Below are 25,159 nucleotides of genomic sequence, written 5' to 3'. Positions count from 1 at the left end.
AATGAAGAGTTATTGCTTAATGGTTAAAAAGTTTTAGCTTGGGATAATGAAATGTTCTGGACATGGATAGTCCTGAAGGTCACACAACAATGTGGATGTACTTAATGCTACTGAACTCTACGCTCAAAAATGGTTAAATGATAAATTTTAAGTTACCTATATTTTACCACAATTTTTAGAAAATGGATGGAATGAGTGCAAGAACTGACAACCAATCCAATGCAGGGTTGGGGGGAGGATGGGAAGTGAGCACACAAACAGACCCCTGGGAGCTTGGTGTATGATGTTAGACATTAAAATCAATGGGGAAAGAGTGGGCTAGCCACTGAACAGTGTTGGACAACTGGTCACTGATATGGTAAAAGATAAAATTATATCCCTTCATCTTTCATGAATTAAATTATTGTTGAGTCCTACTATCAAACTATGAAAGACTAAACTTCAAGATTTCAGAAAAAAAAATATTAATGGTGACATCTGTGTGACATCAGTAAAAAAAGATTTCTTAAACATGGTATGGAAAGCTGTATGAGCTTCCTAGGGCTGCTGAACCAAAGTGACACAGACCAGGTGGTTTTCAACATCAGAAAATTGTTCTCTTACAGTTCTGGAGGCCAGGAGTCTAAAATCAAGGTGTCAGCAGATTTCTGAGGCTCTGAGTGGAATCCTCTCTTGCTTCTTGAGCTTCTGATGAGGACTGTCAATCCTTGGGGCTCCTTGCTTGCAGCTTCATCACTTCCATCTCTGCTTCTGCTGCCACGAGGACTTCCTCCTGTGGGTCTTTCTGTTACTAAATCTCCTTCTTTAAATAATGAGGCCACCAGTCACATTCTATGAAGGACCCAACCTATTCCACTACAACCTCATCTTTACTAATTATATCTGCAACAAACTTATTTCCAAGTAAGATAACATTTCTGAAGTACTGGGGAATAGGACATTGACATTATCTTTTGTGGGGACACAATTCAGTCTGTAACAAAAGCATTAACCATAAAGGAAAGGACTGATAATATTTTAATCACATGGTACAAAAATGAGTGGTTTCTTTCTTTCTTCTGTAAGACATGTTAGATAAAAATACCATAAAAAAGACATTAGAAGTTCTTTTCCCCATTGTTACTAATCTTGTTACTATAAAATGTTAAGTACAAAAAACACAAAAACTATATATTTTAAAGTCATTTCTATTGAAAAAGTAACATTTTTATTACTTTTTTATTGGAAGGTAGTTACTTCACACAGAGAAGGCAATGGCACCCCACTCCAGTACTCTTGCCTGGAAAATACCATGGACAGAGGAGCCTGGTAGGCTGTGGCTCACGGAGTCTCGAAGAGTTGGACACAGCTGAGTGACTTCACTTTCACTTTTCTCTTTCATGCACTGGAGAAGGAAATGGCACCCCACTCTAGGGTTCTTGCCTGGAGAATCCCAGGGATGGGGTAGCCTGGTGGGCTGCCGTCTATGGGGTCACATGGAGTCGGACACGACTGAGTGACTTAGCAGCAGCAGCAGCAGTTACTTCACAATTGTGTTGTGAAGTCTCTGTGAACTCCTGTTGGTCTCTGCTTTGTAACAGTGTCAGTTAGTCATAATTATATATGTACACCTTCCGTCTTCCCCCAATCCCACTGTTATTGGTCATCACAGAGTGCCAGGCTAGGCTCCTTGTGTTACATAGCAGCTTCTCACTAGTTACCTATTTACACGATAGTATATAAATGTTAATGCTCCTTTCTCAATTTATCCCAGTCTCTCCTTCCCCTCCTGTGTCTACAAGTCCATTCTCTACACTACACCTCCATTTCTTCTCTGTACATAGGTTCATTAGGACTCTTCTTCTAGATCCCATGCTGTTCAGTCACTCAGTCGTATCCAGCTCTTTACAATCTCAGGGACTGTGGCCTGCCAGGCTCCTCTGTCCATAGGATTTTTCAGACAAGAATACTGCAGTGGGTTGCTATTTTTTTTCTCCAGGTTAGATTCCATATATATGCGCTAGCGTGTAATACTTGTTTTTGTCTTTCTGACTTACTTCACTCTGTATAACAGACTCCAGGTTCATCCACCTCACTACCATTGACTCAGACTAGTTCCTTTTTATGGCTGAGTAATATTCCATTGTATATCTATATACATCTTCTTCATCCATTCATCTGTCAAAGGACATCTAGGTTGCTTCCATGTCCTGGATATTGTAAATTAGTGCTGCAATGAACATTGGGGTAGATGTCAGTTGTGGTTTTCTCAGGGTATATTCCCAGTAGTGGGATTGCTGGGTCATATGGTAGATTTATTCCTAGTTTTTAAAGGAATCTCCATAATGTTCTCCATAATGGTTTATCAATTTATATTCCTACCAACAGTGTAGGAGGATTCCCTTTTATCCAAATCCTCTCTAACATTTACTGTTTGTAGATTTTTTGATGATGGCTATTCTGATTGGAGTGAGGTGGTACCTCATGTTTGTTTTGATTTGCATTTCTCTAATAATGAACGATGTTGAACATCTTTTCTTGTGTTTATTGGCCATCTCTGTGTCTTCTTTGGAGAAATGTCTGTTTATGTCCTCAGCCTAATTTTTTATTGTGTTGTTTGTTTTTATGATATTGAGCTGTGTGAGATGCTTATATAAGATTAAATATCAATTACAGGGGGAAAAAAACCTGTGAAAAACTCAAACTGTAAAAAACAAATGAGAAAAACATCAAGCAAACAACCTAACCTTACACCTAAAGCAACTAGAAAAAGAAGAACAAATAAACACCCAAAGCTAGTAGAAGGAAATAAATCATAAAGATCAGAGAAGAAATAAGAAATGAAGGAAACAATAGCAAAATCAATAAAACTAAAAGCTGGTTTGGGGGAAGATAAACAAAATTGACAAATCATTACTTAGACTCATCAAGACAAAAAGGGAGAAGGCTCAAATCAAATCAAATAAAATACACATCTAAATAAAATTAGAAATAAAAAAGGAGAAGTTACAACAGACAATGGAGAAATACAACGGGATTTTCTTATTTCCAAGTTGAGAGTCCAGGACAGCTACCACAGGATCCTGAAGTATGCCACTCCCTTCACATCCTGCATACAATGACCATGACCTTTCAGTCTTCTGGTATCTTCACAAGAGTAGATGGTAAAGAAGCAGAGATGTTAATTGCCATATAAATGTTTCTAAATTGAAAATCGTCTAGATTTCTGGTGGTAAGGTGGGAAGCCCCAGAGGCGGCTTCCCAGGTAGCTAAGTGGTAGAGAATCCAGGATACCAAAAAAGCTTGTGTTGTAGATCTTTTGGTTGAAGTTGTTCTGCTCAGGCTGCCTTACTTTCACCACATTTCTGAAGTATGTCACTCTGAAAAGTGAAAGGTCACTCTGGGGGCACTGTTTTTTCTTTATAGATCCTTTAGCCAATTAAAAAGGCTCCGAAAAAACTGGCTTCTTGGTCCAGGTCAATCAATTGCTCATTAGTTACAGAGACAAAAATTCTATCATTTTCTTTAAGCTCAAATATTCCTCCTTGATAGATGGAATAGAGTCCATATTCTGAATCTTTAGACCAACAACTATTTCTAGCACTTTTCATCAGCAGTATAGGGTCAGGATAGCTTGTGTGTTTGTAAATATATTGTACCATTTGTTTGATTTTTTTTCTGTTCTCTTCTGTTGAAACAGTTCCCAAACCTTCCTCAGGTTCCTGAAATCGAAAGTATGTTTGGGAATAGATGTAATAAAATCCTGTGTATTGGATAACCAGCTCTCCTTTCCTTAAGATCAGTTTATTCAAGAATGAATGTCCTTTTCTTGACGACTCCCAGTGAACTATTTTATGGCCCACAGCTTTTTCATTCTTGGAGCCTGGGATGAAGTTTGGAGAAAAATAAAATTAATTTGTAGTAAAGCAAGGAGTTTCCCGATAGCTGTGACTAGACAACACTTTGGTTGAAACTGTAAAGAATTTTAATCTAATTTAAAACTTCACACACACTCACACACACACACACACAAAACAAACAAAAAAACTTCACACTCCCTCAATCTTCCCAGGAGTCTAAATCCTAATCATATAGAAATCTGGAGGCTCCCATGCCACTGTGACCTGGTTTGAAGTACCCTGTTTTGCTGTACCTTGACTGCCACACTCAGGTGTGACTGGTACCATGGGAATGGTTCATTATGATAGCAGTCTACTCCTGGGAAGAATTTCTGTCCAGAACCCCTGGCTCCTTGCCTGTGCTGGTGAGCTCAGATTGACAATGTAGAAGGAAGCCAAAAGAAACATGTCTGTTCCTCAAGCCTAGAGCTCATAAATTCCTGCTACTCTTTTAGGGCTTTTTGGGTTCCTCCTTGGTCTTTCTCAGTAACCCAGTTTCACAAGCACCTTCCAAGCAGCAGGCATCTCGAGTCCAATAAGGCAAGGTACAGGGTTTGGCAAAAATGCCCAGATTTAAAGATCTTCAGACCTTTGGATCTTTAAATCCTGAAAGTTGTGAATGAAGATGGGCCTTACTAAGATAGCATATTCCTTTAAACTTTGGGCTCATCTTTATGATTGGTGCAAAATTTAGTTTTTCAAGAGTTTAAAACAACTACCATATTATTTGATGAATCATAAATAGGAATAGTGAAATAACAATCTCACAAATAGGCAGAACACATCAATTAACTCCAAAAATACCAGTTTAGGAATACCATGAAGGCAACTGCCCAGAGTAAAACCAGACAAAAACCAACCAGCCAACAAAAAAACCCAACAAACTTTTCATTCATTAACTGATGCCTGAAATATCTTTAACCTAGGACAAACTCTCTCACAATAATAAAAGCACCACTTACTGAGTACTTACAATGCACTTGCATTTTGCATTCATCTTCACTGTTTTGTGAGTTAAAGGTTATCGCTACTTTTTATGTGAAGAAAATGAAGCTTGGGACTTCCCTGGTAGCCCAGTGGTTAAGACTTTGCCTTCCAAGTCAGGGTGTTTGGATTTCATCCCTGGCTGGAGAGCTAAGATCCCAATGACTCTTGGCCAAAAAACCACAACATAAAACAGAAGTGATATTGTAACAAATCCATTAAAGGCATTAAGAATGGTCCACATCAAAAAAATCTTTTCTTAAAAAAAAGAGAGAGAAGGAAAATGAAGCTTGATTGGGTTAAGTAATTTCCTCCAAATGAAGAACTTGGTAAGGAGGAGCTGGGATTCCCATGTGGGTGTTTAGATTACAAGACTCACACACTAACTTCAGCAATATATGGACACCTGTTCTCCAGTTAAAATTAGGCTTAACCTATTTGGCAAAGTGGTCAAATATTGGTCATTTTTTCTTTTTGTGGTTCAATCTAATGCAAATGTCACTAGGAGGGTTTGGTGATTCATTGGAAAAGTAGATGACTGATTTAGAACCTTTTCAGAGGAGAAAGATTTGATGAAAGAGTGAGAAATTACTTTTAAAAATAAGAAAAGCAAAAATGGGGGGCATGGGAAACTCTAAATTCTCTCATTTCAGAATTTTCTTGAGTTGTGCTGGGCAGTAACTAAGCTACTTATCTTGTAATCTTGCTTCTGAAGAGTCAATCTGAGACTTGATTACTACTGACCATTTTGTAGATAGCCATATAAACATTTCAGATATGAGAATAAATTATTTAGAACAAATTCTTCCCTTCCCTGCCTTTAAACCATATATTAATCATTTCTCTTACCTAGAACTGGCAATGTGCTTCTTTTCCGAGTGTTTCCAGTTATATGAGCAGCTACCCTCTTAGGACCATTTCCTCTCTCTAGGTAAGAATCATATTGTTTTTCTAAAAGAGAAATGACAAAGAATCATCATCACTTATCAAACTACTTCGCAAATACATTGCTGTTCACAGTACTTGTCAATCAATCATAGTAAACACACTGGGCTCCCAAAGTTGATTATATGGGTTTCCATAAAACCAACCTACATTTTAGTATTATGAGTAGTCTACTTCAGCCTATGTTTAATTCAAAAAGTACTTTAGATAGGAGGAATAAGCAGTATCTTAAGCTGTAATTTATTGGCATCTCAGGGGTAAGGTTCTACTAGAATATAACAAAGTGAAGATCCTGACACTTTTACTAAACAACAATAGTGACAAAACCATGGACGCATAATACTCCTGCTGAGGCATTGAAAGTGCATAAATAACCAGGTACTGGCAACTTTCCACTTTGAGCTGTATGTAGGAAAAAGCTGATACTAATTTTCATCATTTCAATTATATTTTCCTCTTTGCTAGCTACTACCTACTCTAAAGGAACAGCAATTACAGAACATCATTCATTATCTCAGATGGGGTTTATGGCTCAACTTTCTTCATGGCCACAGGATTCCACGGTTTATATGTCCATAGATGCCACAAACTGGTATCCAGCAGTCATTTCTCTCACCTCCCAAAAGGTATACGAACGACATAATGATCATGACAATCAGTGTATGAGCATATAAATCATTGATTCACTAGATCACAATAAACAAATCACATTTACTGACCACCATCTGAAGTACTCTAGAGCAGACTAAATGACTACAAATTCAACAAATTACTCTTTTAAAAATTAGCTAAAACTTTCCAGGAGGCTTACGTTGGTTGTTAAGATTAATTGTATGGTTTCACTAAACAAGTATGTCCACGAACAAGGCAGTGCTTCCATGGGGGATTCAAAAATTAATCACTGATAGTATAATCTAAGCCTTCAAGGGACTTACAGGGTTTAGGGAAGATACAAATTAGAAAGTGAAATTTGACCCATATGAAATAGAAAGAAAGGGTGAGGAAAGATTCCTATTTGTTGGAAAGCTGAGTCAGGGGAGGTTTTGGACTAAGGTCCCTTCATTTACTTACTCTAGCAAACCAAAGCGCCCATTACATCCATGCCAGGCACACTTCTAGGAATACAGAGAAATAACTATAAACAAACGAAAGCAAGAAAGCATTTGAGGTACAGGACAATTATTCAAAATGAGGGAGGATGGAGAGGCTTAAAGCCCACAACAATGGGAGAAGGGAGTTCGCAGAGATCTAGAACAGAGTTCCTAAGACAAGATGCACACAGCATTCCTGGGATACAGTCATCAGAGGAGTTCAGTTTCAGGCTTGAATGAGGAGTTAAACTACAGAGGATTTGAATGTTAGGCTAAGAGATTTGGATTTTACAGACATGAGAAGACTCTGAACAGTTTTAACCAGGGAAGCAAAAAGATGTGTTGTGCTTTAGGCTAAACTAACTCATAGTAAGTTCTGATGGTAGAAATCGAGAGGGCTAGAGATTGGTGGGTTAGCAAGAGTTGTAACTGATCAGGTCTGAGAATAGGAAGCTTCCATCTAGACTAGTAGTAGAGGAAACTGAAATGAGGTGACAAAATTCCACAGGGGAGAAAGAAATAGGAAGAAGACTTTATCTATCTGGTATTGTTACTTATTCAGGATAGTGGGCATTTGTACTATACTGAAGACAAAACACAGCATGGGGATGTATAGTCAATTACATGTTACTCTCAGAATGCTCAGCTTTCAAAGTTGATGTGTTCATTTACTTTGAACCTCCAGTGATAAATAATTCATAGTGTCTTGACTGCTCTGAGACTTTAACACTTTGCTTTAAAACATTCGGTAATGGAATCCAGTTACAAATATCTTGCATTTGAGGTCAGTGCAAGGAAATAGGAAAGCCTAGATATAAGAGCAAATTTTGAAGAGAGGAAATTTCCTGCAGACTGTAGCAAACAACTCCAAGATACCCTACGAATATGCATATTTGAGTGTCATGGATACATTTTGGTATACTGAGAAGTATGTGATTTCTGCACCCCACTGGGATGAATATAGAAAAGAATATTTTTCTCCCAGAACTGAAAATAGTACATACATCTTATGTAAACCATGGATCTGGTGTTCCTCATTAGAAGAGTTGAAGGGACTTCCCTGGAGGTCCAGTGGTTGAGAATCTGCCTTGCAATGCAGGGGATGCAGTTTGATCCCTGGTTGGAGAACTAGGATCTGCATGCCATGGAGCAACTAAGCCCATGTGTCACAACTACTGAGTCCAAGCACCACAACTAGAGAGTCCATGTGCTGCAAGGAAAGATTCCACATGATGCAATGAAGATCCTGTGTGCCATGACTAAGATACGAGGAAGCCAAATAAATATTTTAAAGAAAGAAGAGATGGTATGTTCATCATTCCTGCTACTGCCTTTGGCTTTGGGGAAATGACCAGAATGAATGCTCAGATCCTGGGACCAGGTCTTGCCTTCATATTTAATAAAGGATGGTGGGGGTTATCAAGGAGATCCAACCAGTCTATCCTAAAGCAGATCAGTCCTGGGTGCTCATTGGAAGAACTGATGCTGAAGCTGAAACTCCAATACTTTGGCCACCTCATGTGGAGAGTTGACTCATTGGAAAAGACCCTGATGCCTGGAGGGATTGGGGGCAGGAGGAGAAGGGGATGACAGAGGATGAGATGGCTGGATGGCATCACCGACTTGATGGACATGTGTTTGAGTAAACTCCGGGAGTTTGTGACGGACAGGGAGTCCTGGCGTGCTGTGATTCACGGGGTTGCAAAGAGTTGGATACAACTGAGTGACTGAACTGAACTGAACTGGGGGTTATCAAGGGTTGAGGAAGCTGATTGTAACGGGAAAGGATAGATGAAAAGTAGGGATGCATCATTAACCAAATATCTATTTTAAAAACATTGTTTCTTCTCTGCCAGGATGGTGTACTCCAGACTTTAAGTCTGTGGTACATGTATGGTGGCCTGTATGACCATTAGTAGGGGAAAATGGGGTTATGGTGAGCTAAATGTGAAGAAGCAGCAAATTTAATTCATCAGTTACATTTACTTATGTCTTGATTAACAAAATCTGTATTAAGAATTTGTATGTAGACAGAGATGGTGGTGGGACAACACTGTGAATGCACCAATTGTCACCAAATCGGATGCTTCAAGATGGTTAATCACATGTTATGTGAATTTCACCTCAGTCAAAACATGCACGCACACACACACACACACACACACACACACACACACACATGCGCGCGCGCATGCCAAAGTTGGTGCAGGTAAGGACCAGGGGGATAAAAGAGAATCTACTAGGTTTGAGATATAGAGGTAAGGCCAGGTATAGAGAGGTGAGAGAAATAGGCATATTTTCAATCTTTGTAGATCTTTCATGTAGTAAGGAATCAGAACACAGAGAATATATATATCTTTTTTTCTTTGATTTATACACATGTACCTATCAAAGGAAACGAACAAAATAAGTATGACAGAAAAACAGGATGTGGGGGAACTTTCTTAGACAACTGGTCAGAGAAGTTCTCTTTGAAGAGGTGATGAGGATGGAGGATGAGAAGGAGATGTGAAAATTCAAGAATGGAAGAAGCCAGGCAGAGGACCAGAGAAGCCAGTTTGGTCTTCTCTGAAAGACCCACTGAAAGGGGATGTGGGTCAAGAGCAGTTGGCCGACCATCAGTGGAGATGGCAAAGGTGTGGGGACTGTAGAATGAGGATTTTGGGTGAGAAGGATTGTTGGGAAAGAGATGATAGAGCAAAATTTTTGCATAAAGAAAGGCTTAGAGCCTAGGCATGGACAGAAGCAGAGAAGATGGATAACTTTGGACCCCTTATTTTTTTCCAGCTATGCTCCAGAAAGCTACCTACATTAGAAGGTAAAAACAAAGAAAGGAAGAAGTTGAGATGAAAGGTAAATCCACATTGGAAGAATAAAATTCCCATGAAATAAAGTTCATACCTGAGGTGGGCCTCAGATTTGGTTCAAATGCCAATGCCAACAGGGAAACAGAATCAAGCATCTTGAGTTACTGAGCATCACTCAGAGGTGGGATGTTTGGGTGAGAGTAGAGAGCAAAAGGATGGAGAGGTACTCACTTTATCAGGAGGTTGACACTAGAAAATTAAAATAATAACAAAAAATAATACCTGGATTTGTAGGAATCATTTCCTCAAAGGTTCTCAAAATCATCTGCAAATAAGTATTGAATAAAGCTGGTTAATTCCCCTAAGCATTTAAACTGATTATTGAATGTCTATGGCTCTTCTTGCTGATGTCTAACTGGAAATGTCTGCATTTAAGATATCAACTTAGGCAGCTTTAAGTTGTTCAAGCAAAGAGCATGTGGGGTAGGGTGGGAGCTGGGGTAAATACGGAGGCAGCTGTCCTTACTATTGATGAAAGGATGGTCCTCTGTCTGAGAGACTTCTGTTTCTGGATGAAGTCTTTGAAATGCCATACCTGGAGCACCACAGGAAGGAGGAGTCATTTTTCTCCAAGTGAGGTCAGCCTAATGTGCCCAGACTTCCTTGTGGCTAATAGACGTGATGGCCATGTCACCTCACTTTCTGGGAGGTATGTCTGCGTACACGCATGTGTATAAGTGCATTGTCTGCGTGTGTCTGCACACAAGCATGTGTACAAGTGCAGTGTGTGTCTCTGAATGTATCCGTGTGTGAGATTCCAGAGGCTTTAAATTATTGGGCATACCCAAGACAGAAGGTATAAGGCACACTCCCTTTCTCTCATGACACCCATAGACATGCACACCCCATCCAGTGGTGACCTGCTAGCACCGTGTCACTCTCTCATTTCTGAGAATGTGGCTGAGACATTCTCACCATAAAGAGATCTTACCAAATTTCCATCTCTTACTAAACACCTCATATCATTTTCCTTCCCCACTTGCTAACCAGTGGGGAAAACCAGTAAGAAAGAATGAAATTGAGCCCTTCGGTTCAATGAGCCCACCCTGACATGGCTCACCCATGGCTTTAAACTCCTCTCTACTCCGTTCTTTCTCCTGTCCCTGCCCACCTTTCCAATCACCATTGTTAATCACACAACTGTCAGAAACCTCCTCTGTACTCCAGCCCCATATTTGCATTTTTCTTTGTCAAAAGCCCTGACCACAGATAACAGCTTGGGGCTCCTCCAGGGCAAAGGTCACTGGTGTGTGGGAGGGGAAGCAAGGGCCTCAGCACCTTAGCTCTGTCACTGGCCTTCTGAGCCAGAGAGAAAAAAGGAGGAGCTGGAAAAGGAAAAGGCTAGTTCTTACAGAGTAGTAGGCGGAAAAAAAGAACGATTATCATGAGACTTCCCTGGCTGTCCAGGGGTTAAGACTCTGCCCTCCCACAGCACGGGCCACTGGTTCGATCCCTGGACATGGAAAAAAAAGATGCCCAAGAAACAAGATGCCATGTGGCACAGCCGAAAACAAAAGCACACAACAAAAAAACAGAATGGTTAGAATATACGCAGATGGACTGGATTAAAATTTGCTCATTTCCAGCCCTGGGAAACTTTTCTCAAGTTACTGAACTGATATGGACTATTTTAATTTATCTTTTTTTTTTTTTTTTTTAGAAAAAAGAAGATAATAATGATTCCTTCCTCACAGCTGTTTGGGGATTAGGGGAGATATTAACAACATGCGGAATGTCCATAAAGGACATTTATGGGAAATGATCTATTTGTTTATGTGGTACCTGGAAATATGGGGAAGCCTTCCCCATCCTACCCTACACTCTCTCCTGCCCTGGGTGCCCTCCCTTCTCTGGTTTGTGGTAGGACATGAGAATGGGGGGAGAGGGGAAGAGCAGGAAAGAGACCAGTAAAACCCACCCACACTGTTTCTCTCATCTCCCCACTTCCTGCCCCTGCATCCAGCCCCCCCTCAGTTTCCAGATTTCTAGTCTACTTCTGAGTTTCGCTCCTCTGCCACCAGTGGGTTTGCCAACCCCTCTGATCCCAGGGGCCGTGGGGTCCCACTCCTCAGCTTCCTCAGGACCCTTCCCCAAACCTGCGTCTTTCCTGGTCCTTGTCACTGGGGGCGATGGAGTTCCAGCTGCTTCAGGACTGCCTGTGTGCCGTGAGCACCCCACCTGTGTTTCCAGGGCAGCCATGGAGCAGATGAGTTTCTAGGACAACCGGTGGAAGTCTGATTTTATTTGTCATAGAAATAGCATCACAGGGGATGTCTGGGCTTTACTGTGAGGGCTGCTTAGGGTTATAAATCGGAGCCTATCCACCAACATAACACTGTGTCTATAGAAAGGCATACTGAGCACCAGACAATAGATTTATAATCATTTCTTTAAAACACATCCTCCTCTTACTCTGGGAGTGTCCCCAGTAACTGTTGAAATAATGATTGTGTATCATAGTTTACAGGGTATTTTCATATTTGTATTCTCGGCCGACCTTTCCAGATATGCAAAAGGTAAACACTACTAACGCCATCTTACAAGTAAGAAAGCAGCCTGAGAAAATAAACTGTTTGACCTGTCATGTCACTCAGAGTATAATTACATAATCACATCTAGTGAAATAAACTGTTAGCTACCATAATGTTTCTGCTAGAGAGCCTATGTAAGCAATTTTCACAAGCAGAAAATAATGCTTTGTATGTGTAATTTACTGGGAATTGAGATGCCATCACCTTCAGTTTCTCAAAGTATATCTTTTTTCCCTTTTCCTTTCTTCAGCTCTATATGTGTACAAAAATAAAAGACTTAATTCCAGAGAACAACAATGTGGGAAAAATATAAAATATCATTATTTGGTTTCTTTTGTCTTCTGAATAACAAAAAAAAAAATACGCACATCCTTTGTTAGTGTGTGACCTTGGACATATAGTTCTGTCCATGTCTCATTTCCACAAGGTAAGATAAAATATTTAGACTAGATGAGGAAGCTCTCTGGAAGAGAGGAATAAACTCTAGAGCAGGCTTCAATCAGGACCCACTGTGGGGTGGATCCCACCTTTTCCTAGTTCTGTGAATTTGACGACAGTCACTTAAACACTCTGGGTTCCAGCTTTCTCCTTTACAAAATGAGAACTCTAGACTTCATAATCTAAACTATTCTTTCTCCTCTGACCTCCTATGCCCACTGGTAAAGTGACACCATGGTTCACCTACCTTTTTAACAAACAGATGGAGTTGTGACTTTAGTTCCCAGCAGGGATCGATCATACTCTCATCATCGCTGGAGTCCCAGGAACTGTCAGCTTCCTCCAAGAAGCAAGCCAAGCCACTTTTGAAGTATTTGCCTTGCATCTGGGTTGAGATGGATATAACACAGTATTACACACAAGTGCTTTTTCTTTTTGCTCATTTACAAGTTAAAAATAACAGGAACTGATGACATGTTCAGAGACGTCTTAGTACCTCAGATGAGCTCGTTGCCTGAAGTAGAAGTAAGCATGTGGTCTTCCATTCTTTGAATAAAGGTAAGCAGTTGGATGTGGGAGAGAGGAAACAGGTGTGGGCCAGGCATCTGGTGTCACAACGCCTCTGCGGCTCCTGCCTTTGGATAGCTGTGTGTCGCTCAACAAATTGCCTCCTCACTTCAAAATCTCTTCTTCATTTGCATTTCAAGCTGGTTCCCTGTGGTGATCTCTGAGGTCCCTTCCTGCTCAGACATGGTACGACTCCCCCTCTACAGTTGGAAACCCACACAGGTAGAGTAGGCAGTGGAGTCTGTTTACATCCCAGGATACCCCACCAAATTAATCAGCCCTTTAGGACACAGGTCATGTTCTATTTCTTGATCTTAGCTTTGACCCTCTTGGTTGTTTTTATTGTTGTTCAGTCACCCTCTCTGCAACCCCATGAACTGCAGCACGCCAGGCTTCCCTGTCTTTTACTCTCTCCCTGAGTTTGGTCAAACTCATGTCCATTGAGTCCGTGATGCCATCCAAACTTCTTATCCTCTGTCACCCCCTTCTTCTCTTGCTCTCAATCCTTCCCAGCATCAGGATCTTTTCCACTGAATCAGCTTTTCACATCAGGTGGTCAAAGTATTGGAGCTTCAGCTTCAGCCCTTCCAATGAATATTCAGGGTTGATCTCCTTTAGGATGGACTGGTTTGATCTCCTTGTTGCCCAAGAGACTCTCAACAGTCTTCTCCAGCACCACAGATCGAAAGCATCAATTCGCTGGTGCTCAGCCTTCTTTATAGTCCAACTGTCTTAGCAGATTCTAGCTACTGTTGTGATGTCTGCTCCTCTGGATAGCAGAATCAGGACTACATTGCCATTAGATATTTGAATCTTGACTCAATAAAAGTTTACACCAGTTAGGGATTTACCTGCAGAGACTTGAAATACCATTTGAAGGTTTGCTCCCTCATTCTGATTGAGAGTAAACATTTACAATGACTAGATCATTGTCTACAAAGTTTGCACTTGATGTTACACACACACACACACACACACATGCATGCACAACTTACACACATACACTCCAATCCATCTGGAACACTCCAGGATGACAACTGATTAACCTCATGAAGAAAAACAGAAATTTCATGCAAGTTCAGATGGGTCTTTTTTCCTGTTTTCATTTTTAACAACTGGGATTCAGATATTATTTCCATATACAAATCTACTGAAATGCCTTTCTCTGGAGAAACAAGTGGGGAAATAGTCATTTTATCTGTTATTTGAATGAAGGCGACTTCAAAGCTTGAAGGAAAGATCGAACGTAAGAATGATCTGCTTCCTTCTATAGAAAGACAACCTTATTCCAAATCAAAATAACTTAAATACCGATGAGAACTTTCAGTGAAAGTCATGTGGGTCTATACTGTCAGCCACGTACTCCTTGGACATTTGATCAGGTCTCTCAAGCATAGAAGTTACAAACTTGACTTAATTCCTTCCCCACTGGCATAGAACATTCATTTACTTTTAAGTAAATGCTTATTTTCTTTCTTCCTTTTTAAGATTACAGGAGTAAAACATTTACCTAGGAGAATTTTCATCTGCAATTTATGTGGGAGCTTGAAAAACCAAGGAAAGAACTCAATTTAGAAATATAAAAGCACGTCTAGCAAACTGCAGGGAGGATCAGAGAAAAGAGCTGGATTTAGCAGCAAGGCCTTAGGAAAGTTCCAGAAGAACAGTTTTATTAGACATTGTCCAGTCCAACAAGACTAGGTATTCCTTGGTCAGGTACTGATTTGGTGAAACTGAATAAATAAGCTTAACTGGGATTTCCCTGGTAGTCCAGTGGTTAAGACTCTGTGCTGCCAACACAGGGGTACAGGTTGGGGAACTGAGATCCCACATGCTGTGGGGTGTAGCCAAAAGATGTAAAAAGAAAAAAAAGCAGGCTTAACTAACTTTTGTAACCTGTTGGGACAAAACAATGTGACTGACACAAAAAGGAGAAAGCAGCTCGTCTTCTTCTTACATCATAGCGATTGGAAAGTGCCCAGGAGGTGGGGTCAGGGCTAGGACAGGGCAGAGTTGAGAGATGCTGGGATCAGGTGGTCAGGGTAGCTAACAGCCCCTGTGAAGTCAGTTGGAGCTTGAGAGGGTGGACGAGACCAGGGGCCAGCCCAGATCAGGATCACCTGCTGGCCCCTGGAGGTCCTCTGGTAATTTTCCAGAAACATTTTCAGGAGGTGGGGAAGGATTGCCTTGAAAACTAAGGTCCTAAGGAGACATGGGAAGGAGTCTGACAAGCTAGTGTGACTCCACTGTTAACCCAGAATTAATGAAGCCTGAAGATGTTGAGGATATACAGGCACCCTGGAAAACAGAAAATTATAGAATACTTTTCTAAAAGTAAAACAAGTAAAAATCCTCCTTGATCCACCCTCATTTCACCTCCTAGTTGACCGTTGGAGTATCTCTTTTTTATAGGGTTAAGATCAGACTGGGTGTGGGCAATTTTGCATATGGTTTGGGCTTCCTTTGTGGCTTAGCTGGTAGAGAATCCGCCTGCAACTCGGGAGACCTGAGTTTGATCCCTGGGTTGGGAAGATCCCTTGGAGAAGGGAAAGGCTACCCACTCTAGTATCCTGGCCTGAAGAATTCCACGAGCTATACAGTCCATGGGGTGGCAAAGAGTCAAACATGACTGAGTGATTCACTTTACTTTTTTTTTTTTTACTTTACTTTTAAGACTATATAAAAATGTCATTTTCTTTAGATCTGTATGACAATCATATGGATGGCATAGACTGTTTTACAACATTCATTGTAGAAAACTGATAAAATATAGAAAAATAAAAAAGAAAAAGAGGGACCCATAATCCTATTATCTAGAGATCACAATTTATTTTTCCTCCTAGATATTTTTATGCTTACGTATTGATTCCTGAACAACAGAAAGCTGCAGCCACCCTGCACCCCTTCCGTAGGTTTCCTATTTGGTAGTTTCTTTCACATACCTGGGCCAATACAGGTGAATGACACATGGGCAAGGGGGTGCTGTGGCTATTCCAGGAATGATTAATGATGCTTACTCTCTCTCCCCACTTCCTTTCCACACCCATTCCCACTTTGAGAAGGAATTTCCTATAGCACTTCTGTGGCTGGGACTGTTCTCTTGCTAACCACGTCTGGATATTGCGGGCAAGGGGATAAGTGTGCTTTTTTAAAATTTGGACACTTATAAAAGGAGAGACCACTCTAGCACCAGGTGCCTGCTCTCCTGTTCCAGGAGCCCTTGGTTTTAAGAAGTGGATTCCACTCACTTGCTGATGGTGCCATCACAAACACTGTGGTCATCCAGGCCAGGTATAACCAGTCCTTGGCAGGGCTTGAGGTCAGCCGTGTGGACTCCTTTGCTGGCTGGCTGGCTCAGAGACCTCAAGGTGGCAGTCCTGACCCTCTCTGCTGCCCAGCCATTAGCCTCTGACAATCAGTTTCTGCAAACCCCAAATAGCATAAAGGATCATTTATGGAGCCCAGGGGATAAGGGGCTCCTCCTCCTTTTCCTTTGCCATCTATGATGACACAGCAATAGGTAATCCCCTTGTCAAACTTTCTCAGAGACATAGACTTCAGAGGCTAAGCCCATATTTATTGTTTGTGCTTACTGGCCTTGAGACTTCATTGTGACGGTTCAATCCAACATCCCTCAGCCCTACTCAACCCACACTCCCTATAATCCTTACCCACTGTATCTTCTGCAAATTTTCCCTTGCCAGAGTAGAACCTGTGATCTGATTTAGGACATTAATACTTGTGTTGAGTATGCTTTTCCAAACTCTACACAGTCATTCAAAGAGATTCAAATTCATTTTCCCTTGCAAAACTTTCTGATGAAGAGGGTGACAACTTCAAGAGACTGCTCCATGCTGATTACAACTTACTGAGCACCTATTTAATGCCTTGGTTCAAAATTGGGTTTTACCTTTTATCTAACCTCCTTGAGCCTCAGTTTGCTCATCTATAAAATAGGGTAATTATATTTACTTTATAGAATTGTTATGAGGATGAAATAAAACAATATTTTGAAAGTTTCTGAAACATAGTATTTGCTCAATATCTCCATTCTCCTGTTTTTTATACTCTTAATAAATTCTTCTGTACATCTATACAGACGTGTACAAACATATAAACATTTCTGTGCTTAGTTGTTCAGTTATGTCTGACTCTTTGTGACTCCATGGACCGTCGCCTGCCGGGTTCCTCTGTCCGTGGGGATTCTCCAGGCAAGAATACTGGGGTGGGTTGCCATGCCCTCCTCCAGGGGATCTTCCCAACCCAGGGATTGAACCAGGTCTCCCAGTTTGCATGCAGATTCTTTACTGTCTGAGCCACAAGGGAAGTCCAAGAATACTGGAGTGGGTAGCCTCTCCCTTCTCCAGGGGATCTTTCTGACCCAGGAGTTGAACTGGGGTCTCCTGCATTGCAGGTGGATTCTTTACCAGCTGAGCTGCCATTTATATAAACATGTAATCAGAAAGAATGTTTGCAGGTGGGAAGATGTAAAGCTTTGAAGCTTCCATTTTTTAGAATTAAAAAAAAAGTTGACCACATACACAGATAATTGCATGACTTAGATCAGTAAAGAACAAGTTGGTTCAGTCTTAAAATGAGGCCAACTTTTAATATGAGCGAATTGAGGGAACCTCTTGTATATGGAGACACAAATTCACTATTTATACTGTGAAGTAAATAAAACTGAGGACATACTGGCTCCAAATTGGAGAACATAGCAGCATTCCAGTCTCTTGTGCAGACACAGAACTAAAAAACATGATTAGAGTTACGTTGGTTTTTTTCCTTACAATTACAAACTCTTTGAAATTGCCCTATAACAAAGCTGACTTTACTGGTCATCTAACAGTAGTGATCATTTTCATAATTACTTGTAGACTCATTTATTCCCTTAATTTCCAAATGCAATTCCCAGCCAAGTGAGAACCAAGTTTATACTCCACAGGATATGCAAACTGCATTTATTTCCTTAACAGATAAACACTGTTTTGGCACAATTTATGTTTGTCTAAGACCCTTGACCTTGCATTTCCTGGCCAGCTGACAGATTTGATGTTGCCTTCCCACCATGCATCAGGCTGCTGTGCTGAGCATGAGGAGGAGGTAAGCTAACCCCACCGACTCCCTGCTGTGATGGGAGGAAGCATTACCTATGAACTGAGCAGAAGACCTGGTTCCAGTTCTGCTTCCACATTTCTGCCTGAGCTCAGAGAAGTCTGGCAGTCTCAAGCCTCCTCTATAAAATGGAGGTGTCCAAAATTCCTTTCAGCTCAAAGTTCTCGGCTATATAATACACAAGTAGCCAAAATGTACACAGAAAATCCTACATTGTTAGTGGGAATGTAAATTGGTGCAGCCATTATGGAGGACAGTATGGAGATTCCTTAAAAAAAAAAAAACAACTAAAAATAGAGCTAATATATAATCTAGCATTCTCACTCCTGGACACATATCCAGAGAAAATTATAATTCCAAAGGATATATGCACCCCAGTGTTCACTCCAGCGCTATCTACAATAGTCAGGACATGGAAGCAATATAATGTCCATCAACAGAGGAGTGGATAAAGATGTGGTACATATATACAGTGGAATATCACTCAACCACAAAAAAGAACAAAATAATTCCACTTGCAGCAATAAAACTAGAGATTGTTATATTGAGTGAAGTTAAACCAGGTAGAGAAAAACAAATATCACATGATATCACTTACATGTGGAAGGTAAATGGTAGAAATAAACCTATTTAGAAAATAGAAGTTGAGTCACAGATACAGAAAACAAGCTTATTCCAGGGGGAGGGATAAATTGGGACATTGGGACTGACATATACACAATTGGAAGGACTGATACTGAAGCTCCAATACTTTGGTCATCTGATGTGAAGAGCCGACTCATTGGAAAAGACCCTGATGCTGGGAAGGATTGAAGGCAGAAAGAGAAGAGGGCAACAGAGGATGAAATGGCTGGATGGAGTCACTGATGCAATGAACATGAATTTGAGCAAACTCCAGGAGATGGTGAATGACAGGGAGGCCTGGTGTGCTGCAGTCCATGAGGCAAAGAGTTGGACATGACTGAGTGACTGAACAATGAGAAAAATGTATAAAAAATATAGTATATATAAAATAGATGAATAATAAGAATCTATTGTATAGCACAGAGAACTCTATTCAATATTCTGTAATCATCTATATAGGAAAAGAATTTGAAAAAAGAGTGGGTATGTGTAACTGACTCACTTTGCTATACAGCAGAAACTGACATTGTAAATCAACTATCTGGAAATAAAAAATACACTAAATGTGTGTGTGTGTGTGTGTGTGTGTGTGTGTGTATGTGTGTGTTTAGTCTCTCAGTCATGTTTGACTCTCTGTGACCCCATGGACTGTAACTTGCCAGGCTTCTCTGCCCATGGAGATTCTCCAGGCAAGAGTACTGGAGTAGGTTGCCATGTCCTCCTCCAGGGGCTCTTCCTAATCCCAGGGATTGAACCCAGGTCTCTCACATTGCAGCAGATGGTTTACCATCTGAGCCACCAGGGAAGCCCAAGAATATTGGAGATGATTGTGAGGCTGTCAGGGTTAATACCATGACAGGCGGCCTGGACCTAAGTTTTAGCTTCCCCCGAAATGGTAAGATTCCCTACCCCCATCAGGTAACCTGGAGCCAGCCAATCAATATGCGCCCAGTAAGAAACAAAGGGAGAGCTGAAAAGCCCGCAAACGCCCAGGTTTGAAAAAAAACCCGTGAAAGTTTGTACCAATAGAATTGCTTTGCAAACATGTAACCAATCCGCTTAAGCCAGCTACTAACCGCTTATGCACATCTTATAAATTTGTGTAACAGCTTGGACTCAGCGCTTTCTGACCCTGCACCACTCACAGTGGTTGCGGCAGAAAGCCCTGGCTCGAGTTAGTAATAAACTTCCCTTTTTTTGCGAGTTGCATTGTCTTGGAAGCCTCCTCTCTTCCCTCTCGGGGATTCGGATATCGGGCATAACAATGATAGCCTATCCCTTCTCCAGGGGATCTTCCTGACCCAGGAATCAAACCAGGGTCTCCTGCATTGCAGGCAGAGGTACCAGGGACTATATAGGAAGCCAAAAGCTGATGTTGGCTTATTTTCAGTAATTTTGCTTTCAAAATCCACTAGAACTAGCAACATTTGGAACACACCACAGCATTATTACAGGTAACTTAGAGCCTGTCTTTGGGTTAAGCCTTGACTGTACCCTATGTCTCTGAAGCACATTTGTGAAGGTTGGTTACTCACTGAACAAGTGTTTAGTAAACACCTGCTATGTGGGAGCTCTGTGCTAGCTCCTAGAGGTGTCACAGAAAGCAAAAGCAGACGCAGTCCTTCCCTGAGGCTGCTCCTCTCTTGCCCAAGAATTTGAGCCAAGAACTCTAAAACGTTAAGCAGAAAGCACGTAAGGAATGGCAGCAGTTAATAATGTAACATACTGTTGAAGACAAAACCACCTCTGCAGTTTCGTTTCCTGCATCTGCTAGAAACTGGTGGAGCCAGTTCTGTAACTATACTTCATGCACATAATCCCTTCAATTCACTTTTGCAAAGTTCTCAGCAATGATAGGCATTAGCAGTTAGGGTCCCCGAGGCAGGGCAGAGAAAGAGAGGCTTCTCTTCCTCTGTAAAGTCTTCACAGAGGAGCCAGCAGAGGCAGCCAAGCAGCCGGTGCTGAGAGCGCCTGTCAGGGAGCGTTTGCACTGTACTGACCTGCTTCAGCTCCTTGTTGAAATACATGTAAAACACGGCCATACCGAAAGCCTGCAGCACCACTGTGAAGATGAGGATCAGCACGCAGATCTGCCCAAGTCTGGAGCCCGGAGCCTGCATCAGCGTCATGGTCGCTGTAGGATGGGACTCCTGCAGAGTGAGTCAAGCAGCAGATCAGGACTGGGGTGGAGTGGAGCAAATTTTTTGTTTCACTTACTGAAAAGGAGCAAGTTAAACTGAAACTGAAAGCTGTAAAGAGGAGAAAACAAAGTACTTGCAATTCTACTAATCCTAAACCACTAGAAGCTAGGGGGAAGCAAGACAAGGCAGATCCACTACCCACTTCAGGGGCACATGGCTCTCTGTCTCTTTGGTTTTGGACTTCTGAACTCCAGAACTGCAAGACAACACAATTCTGTTTGTGCTGCTACTTCATTGTGGCAGCCTTCAGAAGTGACTCGAGCTTTCACTGGATTAGAAAAGTGAAAAAAGTTTTAAGGGTTATAATCATAATAACTGCAATCCATTAATTAAAACAAAATCTGGGGCTTGTTTTGAAAAGGTCATTGTCAACACGGGCACCAGAGGCCAGTCCACGTTTCTGTTAACTATTCCATTCATTCACTATTTAGACTAGTCTATCTAGGTCACCAGGTTTTATAAGTATGTGTCTCTCCATCATTTTCTAATTGTGTAAAAATTCTTCATGTTCTTACCTTACATTTTCTTTATTTTGATTAGGTAGTTATTGGGCCACACCCCACCAGCCTGCATACTTGTGGTTGCCCAGCCTCCAGACTGAAGAAAGAGGCTGGATACAGTGATGGGGACATCGATAGTTTAGTGGACAGGAGATCTTACATGTCTGAAGCAAAATGTCCTGAAGTGAAATCTCACCATGGCAGGCAGGACGTGGCAGCAGTCTCTGCCCCTTGGGGGAGAAGGAGGCTACCCTGTATGGGTGGGAGGGACAGGGTGGAAATTGATTTTAGGTGGGCTCATCAGTTACCAAGGAAACCAGGAGATGGCGTGGGGGCAAGCACTCAGGCAGTTAGTTACTGATGAAGCCCTGTAATTAGGAGGATTGGATAGTCATGTGATTGAAGCTGGGGAAGAACAGAGAGCAAGAGAACAGCCATCCTGAATGGCTTGACAGTACACTCCACCCCTGCACACCTTGCACGACCCTTACAATCTTGGTCCACCCCTCTTCTGTGATATCCCTGGGCTCAGGTATATACAGGGGCACTGCAACCACACTCCACACATGCAATACAGACAACGGCAGCTAAAGAGTATCAAGAATCTAAGAGGTGGGCAAACATTCGAGCCAGCTGGTTACAGGCTCAAGTTTTCATGAAAGTCCAGAGGAGGACAGCGATAGCATCCTGCTATAGACCCAGCAAGCAGGCTCATTTCCTAGTGAGGCCACCACTGTGCCCAGTCTGCAAACAGATTGCCTCCACTCAGACTAAGTATGCTCACAGACACAAGACAGGGAAAATTATGACCATTAACCAACATACAAGCACTACCCTGAGACAGTGCCACCCATGCCTGAGGTTTCTGTCCTGGGGGGTGGTACCATCCCGCCCATTCACCCGCAGTCCCCAGAGCCCGTACTGAATCCTAGAGAGACCCTCAGTGTTAATGATGGTGTCTTCCTCCAGCTGGGCCTGGATTAATTACCTTATTGGTCTTTGGTGGAGCAGTTAACAGACAGGTGAGATCTATAAATCCCTTTCTATCCTATTTCCCACGAGGAGGCAAACCCAAGCCAGCAGGGACTCACATGCTAGTCCCAGGGCTGGCTTATAATATGCTCTCCTGGGGTTAGATCCTGTGGCCCAGACAAAAGCAAGCTTTTGTCTAATGGATAGTCCATTAGGCAGTGCGCCTTGAACTTGAATGGTGTGACCTTCAAGTGGCCTTTGGATTCAGATGGTGTGGTCACTGGGCCCATTGCTCCTGGGGTGTGTCCACATGTTGAGAGCGGGTTTCCCGTCTCACTTGTTGCTGACGTGACCCCACTCATCCTCTGGATTAGCCTAGCAGCACTAGGGCTGTAAGGATGGTGGAAACACCGGTGCAGGTCATTTCCATCAGCCCCTTCCTGAACTTCAAGGCCAGTAATGTGGGTTCCTCGGTCAATACCGATGTCCTCGGGGGTCCCGTACATCACACACAGCTCCTCTGGACCCTGTATTGAGGATTTTGCATCGCTCCATGACTCAAGTAGGCCTTTTGTAATGTCCTGCCCCTGTTGTGACAGGCTGTAGATACACATTGCTGCTGCTCCATCACACTGACTCAGTGCTCTGCCCCCTTCCACAGCTGGGACCGGAAGCCCAAGAGCACTCATTATTTAGCTATTGCCATAGGCCCCAACCAAAGCTTTCTAGGTAACAGGCCATGTCCAATTGCCAAGTCTGTCCCTAAGCTACCATCCCTAGAGCCTAAAGCCTAAACAACATCCCCAGTTGTTTAGGGTTGGTGCGTTGGAAGGGTATATTGGTATTTTGAAGACGATCCAGGTCCTTTCTTCTGTTTGCAGTCCTCAGCCATCCCTGCGCAAGTCGGATGAGCCACGAGTGTGGGGTTGCTACTTTTAAAGTGGAAAGAGACTCTGGGGCTTATAGGATATTGTCATTATGACGGAAGACAGCTGCCACAGGGTCCCACATGCTAGTTGACAGCCTCTCCGCAATCATTCCTCCAACCTTCTGTTCCTGGCCTTGTTTCCCTACATCTCTACACTCACGAGAGTTTCTTTGGCCTTCTGGCTGACTCATCAGTTGTTGAGCTGCAGGCCTGAAAGCCTTGCGATCGAAGAAGAGCCCAGAGACAGTGACAGAGACAGCAACAGTTTATTGGAAGGAGGATCTTACATGTCTGAGGCAAAAACTCTATAGTGACATCCCCACTTTGGGAGGCTGGCAACAGGCAGGTGATGACAACAGTTTCTGCTATTTAGGGCGAGAATGAGGCTTTGCTTTATAGGGGTTTGATGTCAGGTGGGTTCATCAGCTACCAGGGATTAAGCCCTATATTAAGAGGAGTGAATAGTCGTATCAGTGAAGCAGAGTCTGGTAGAGCAGGGGATGAACAGAGAACAAGAGAACAACCATCTTGAAGGATGACTATACAGTAGTCCTTATACACAGTAATGAATGGGATACAAAGTACTTCACCCTCACCTGGCCATGAATTGTCCTATTCTCCACCCCGAAGACAACCATTATTAACAGTTTTTATATATCTTTCCACTAAGATTCCATGCATTTATAAATATATATACATATATAGATATAACGTATATGATAGACTTAAATGGCAGCATACTCTGTACATCATTCTGAACCTTGTTTTTATCACTTCATATATCTTGGGAATTCATTCCGTATTTGCAGTATTTTTTTTCTATATAATACTCTACTATATAGATACTTAAAAAAATATTTAACTGGGCTTCCCTGGTGACTCAGTGGGAAAGAATCTGCTTGCCAATGCAGGAGAATGGATTCGATCCCTGATCCAGGAAGATTTCACATGCCAAGGAGCGACTAAACCTGGGCACCACAACTATTGAACCTGCGCTCTAGAGCCCGGGAAATGCAACTACTGAGCCCAGATACCACAACTACTGAAGCCTGAGCACCCTAGAGCCCATGCTCCAAAATAAAAGAAGCCACCGCAAAGAGAGGCTCATGCACCACAACCAGAGAGAAGCCCCCAAAGTCTGCATGCACAATAAAGATCCAGCATAGCCAAAAATAAGCCAAATAGTTCAAAAATAATATTAAAAAATATTTTTTAATATTAGAATATATTTAACCAGTCTCCTATAGGTAGATATTTAGGTCGCTGCCAATATTTATCTTTATCACAAGTGATGCTCTAATCGCTGTATTTTTATTCTCTTCATCAAGCCCTTTCTTTGCCATCCCATGTGTAACTGCAATCTGCTGTTTCCTGTTCTGGCCCCAAGCTTGCTCCCATGCTTTATTTTTCCTCACGGCACTTTTACGTTTTCTGGCATTCTATTTATTTTACTCGTTGATTGCTTGTCTTTACCAACTAGAATTTAAGTTCTATGAAGACACATGTTTTTGTCTCTTT

General features: G+C 41.9%; 1 protein-coding gene across 1 annotated transcript; it reads right to left on the bottom strand.

The window, feature by feature from the left end:
• Positions 1 to 1,154: 1,154 nt before the first annotated feature.
• Positions 1,155 to 21,215, bottom strand: TNFSF10 (TNF superfamily member 10). Its single transcript, XM_065943293.1, has 5 exons — positions 21,041 to 21,215; positions 12,982 to 13,119; positions 9,988 to 10,030; positions 5,712 to 5,813; positions 1,155 to 3,862 (listed from the first exon to the last, which is right to left on the bottom strand). Exons 1-5 carry the CDS (start codon positions 21,167 to 21,169, stop codon positions 3,411 to 3,413), a joined length of 864 nt encoding a protein of 287 aa, XP_065799365.1. The 5' UTR covers positions 21,170 to 21,215; the 3' UTR covers positions 1,155 to 3,410.
• Positions 21,216 to 25,159: the final 3,944 nt, after the last annotated feature.

Source organism: Muntiacus reevesi, chromosome 8 (assembly GCF_963930625.1).
Source record: "Muntiacus reevesi chromosome 8, mMunRee1.1, whole genome shotgun sequence".
NCBI classification, from domain to species: Eukaryota; Metazoa; Chordata; class Mammalia; order Artiodactyla; family Cervidae; genus Muntiacus; species Muntiacus reevesi.
The sequence above is the reverse complement of the archived record's forward strand: the minus strand, read 5'-3'. Positions and strand labels throughout refer to the sequence as shown.

Excerpts from the sequence above, each read along its gene's own strand:
- TNFSF10 (XM_065943293.1), bottom strand. The coding sequence starts at position 21,169 with ATGACGCTGATGCAGGCTCCGGGCTCCAGACTTGGGCAGATCTGCGTG. Across the intron at positions 13,120-21,040 it reads TCAACAAGGAGCTGAAGCAG|ATGCAAGGCAAATACTTCAA; the intron begins GTCAGTACAGTG and ends ATCTCAACCCAG. Across the intron at positions 3,863-5,711 it reads AAGCACATTGCCAGTTCTAG|GCTCCAAGAATGAAAAAGCT; the intron begins GTAAGAGAAATG and ends ACTTCATCCCAG.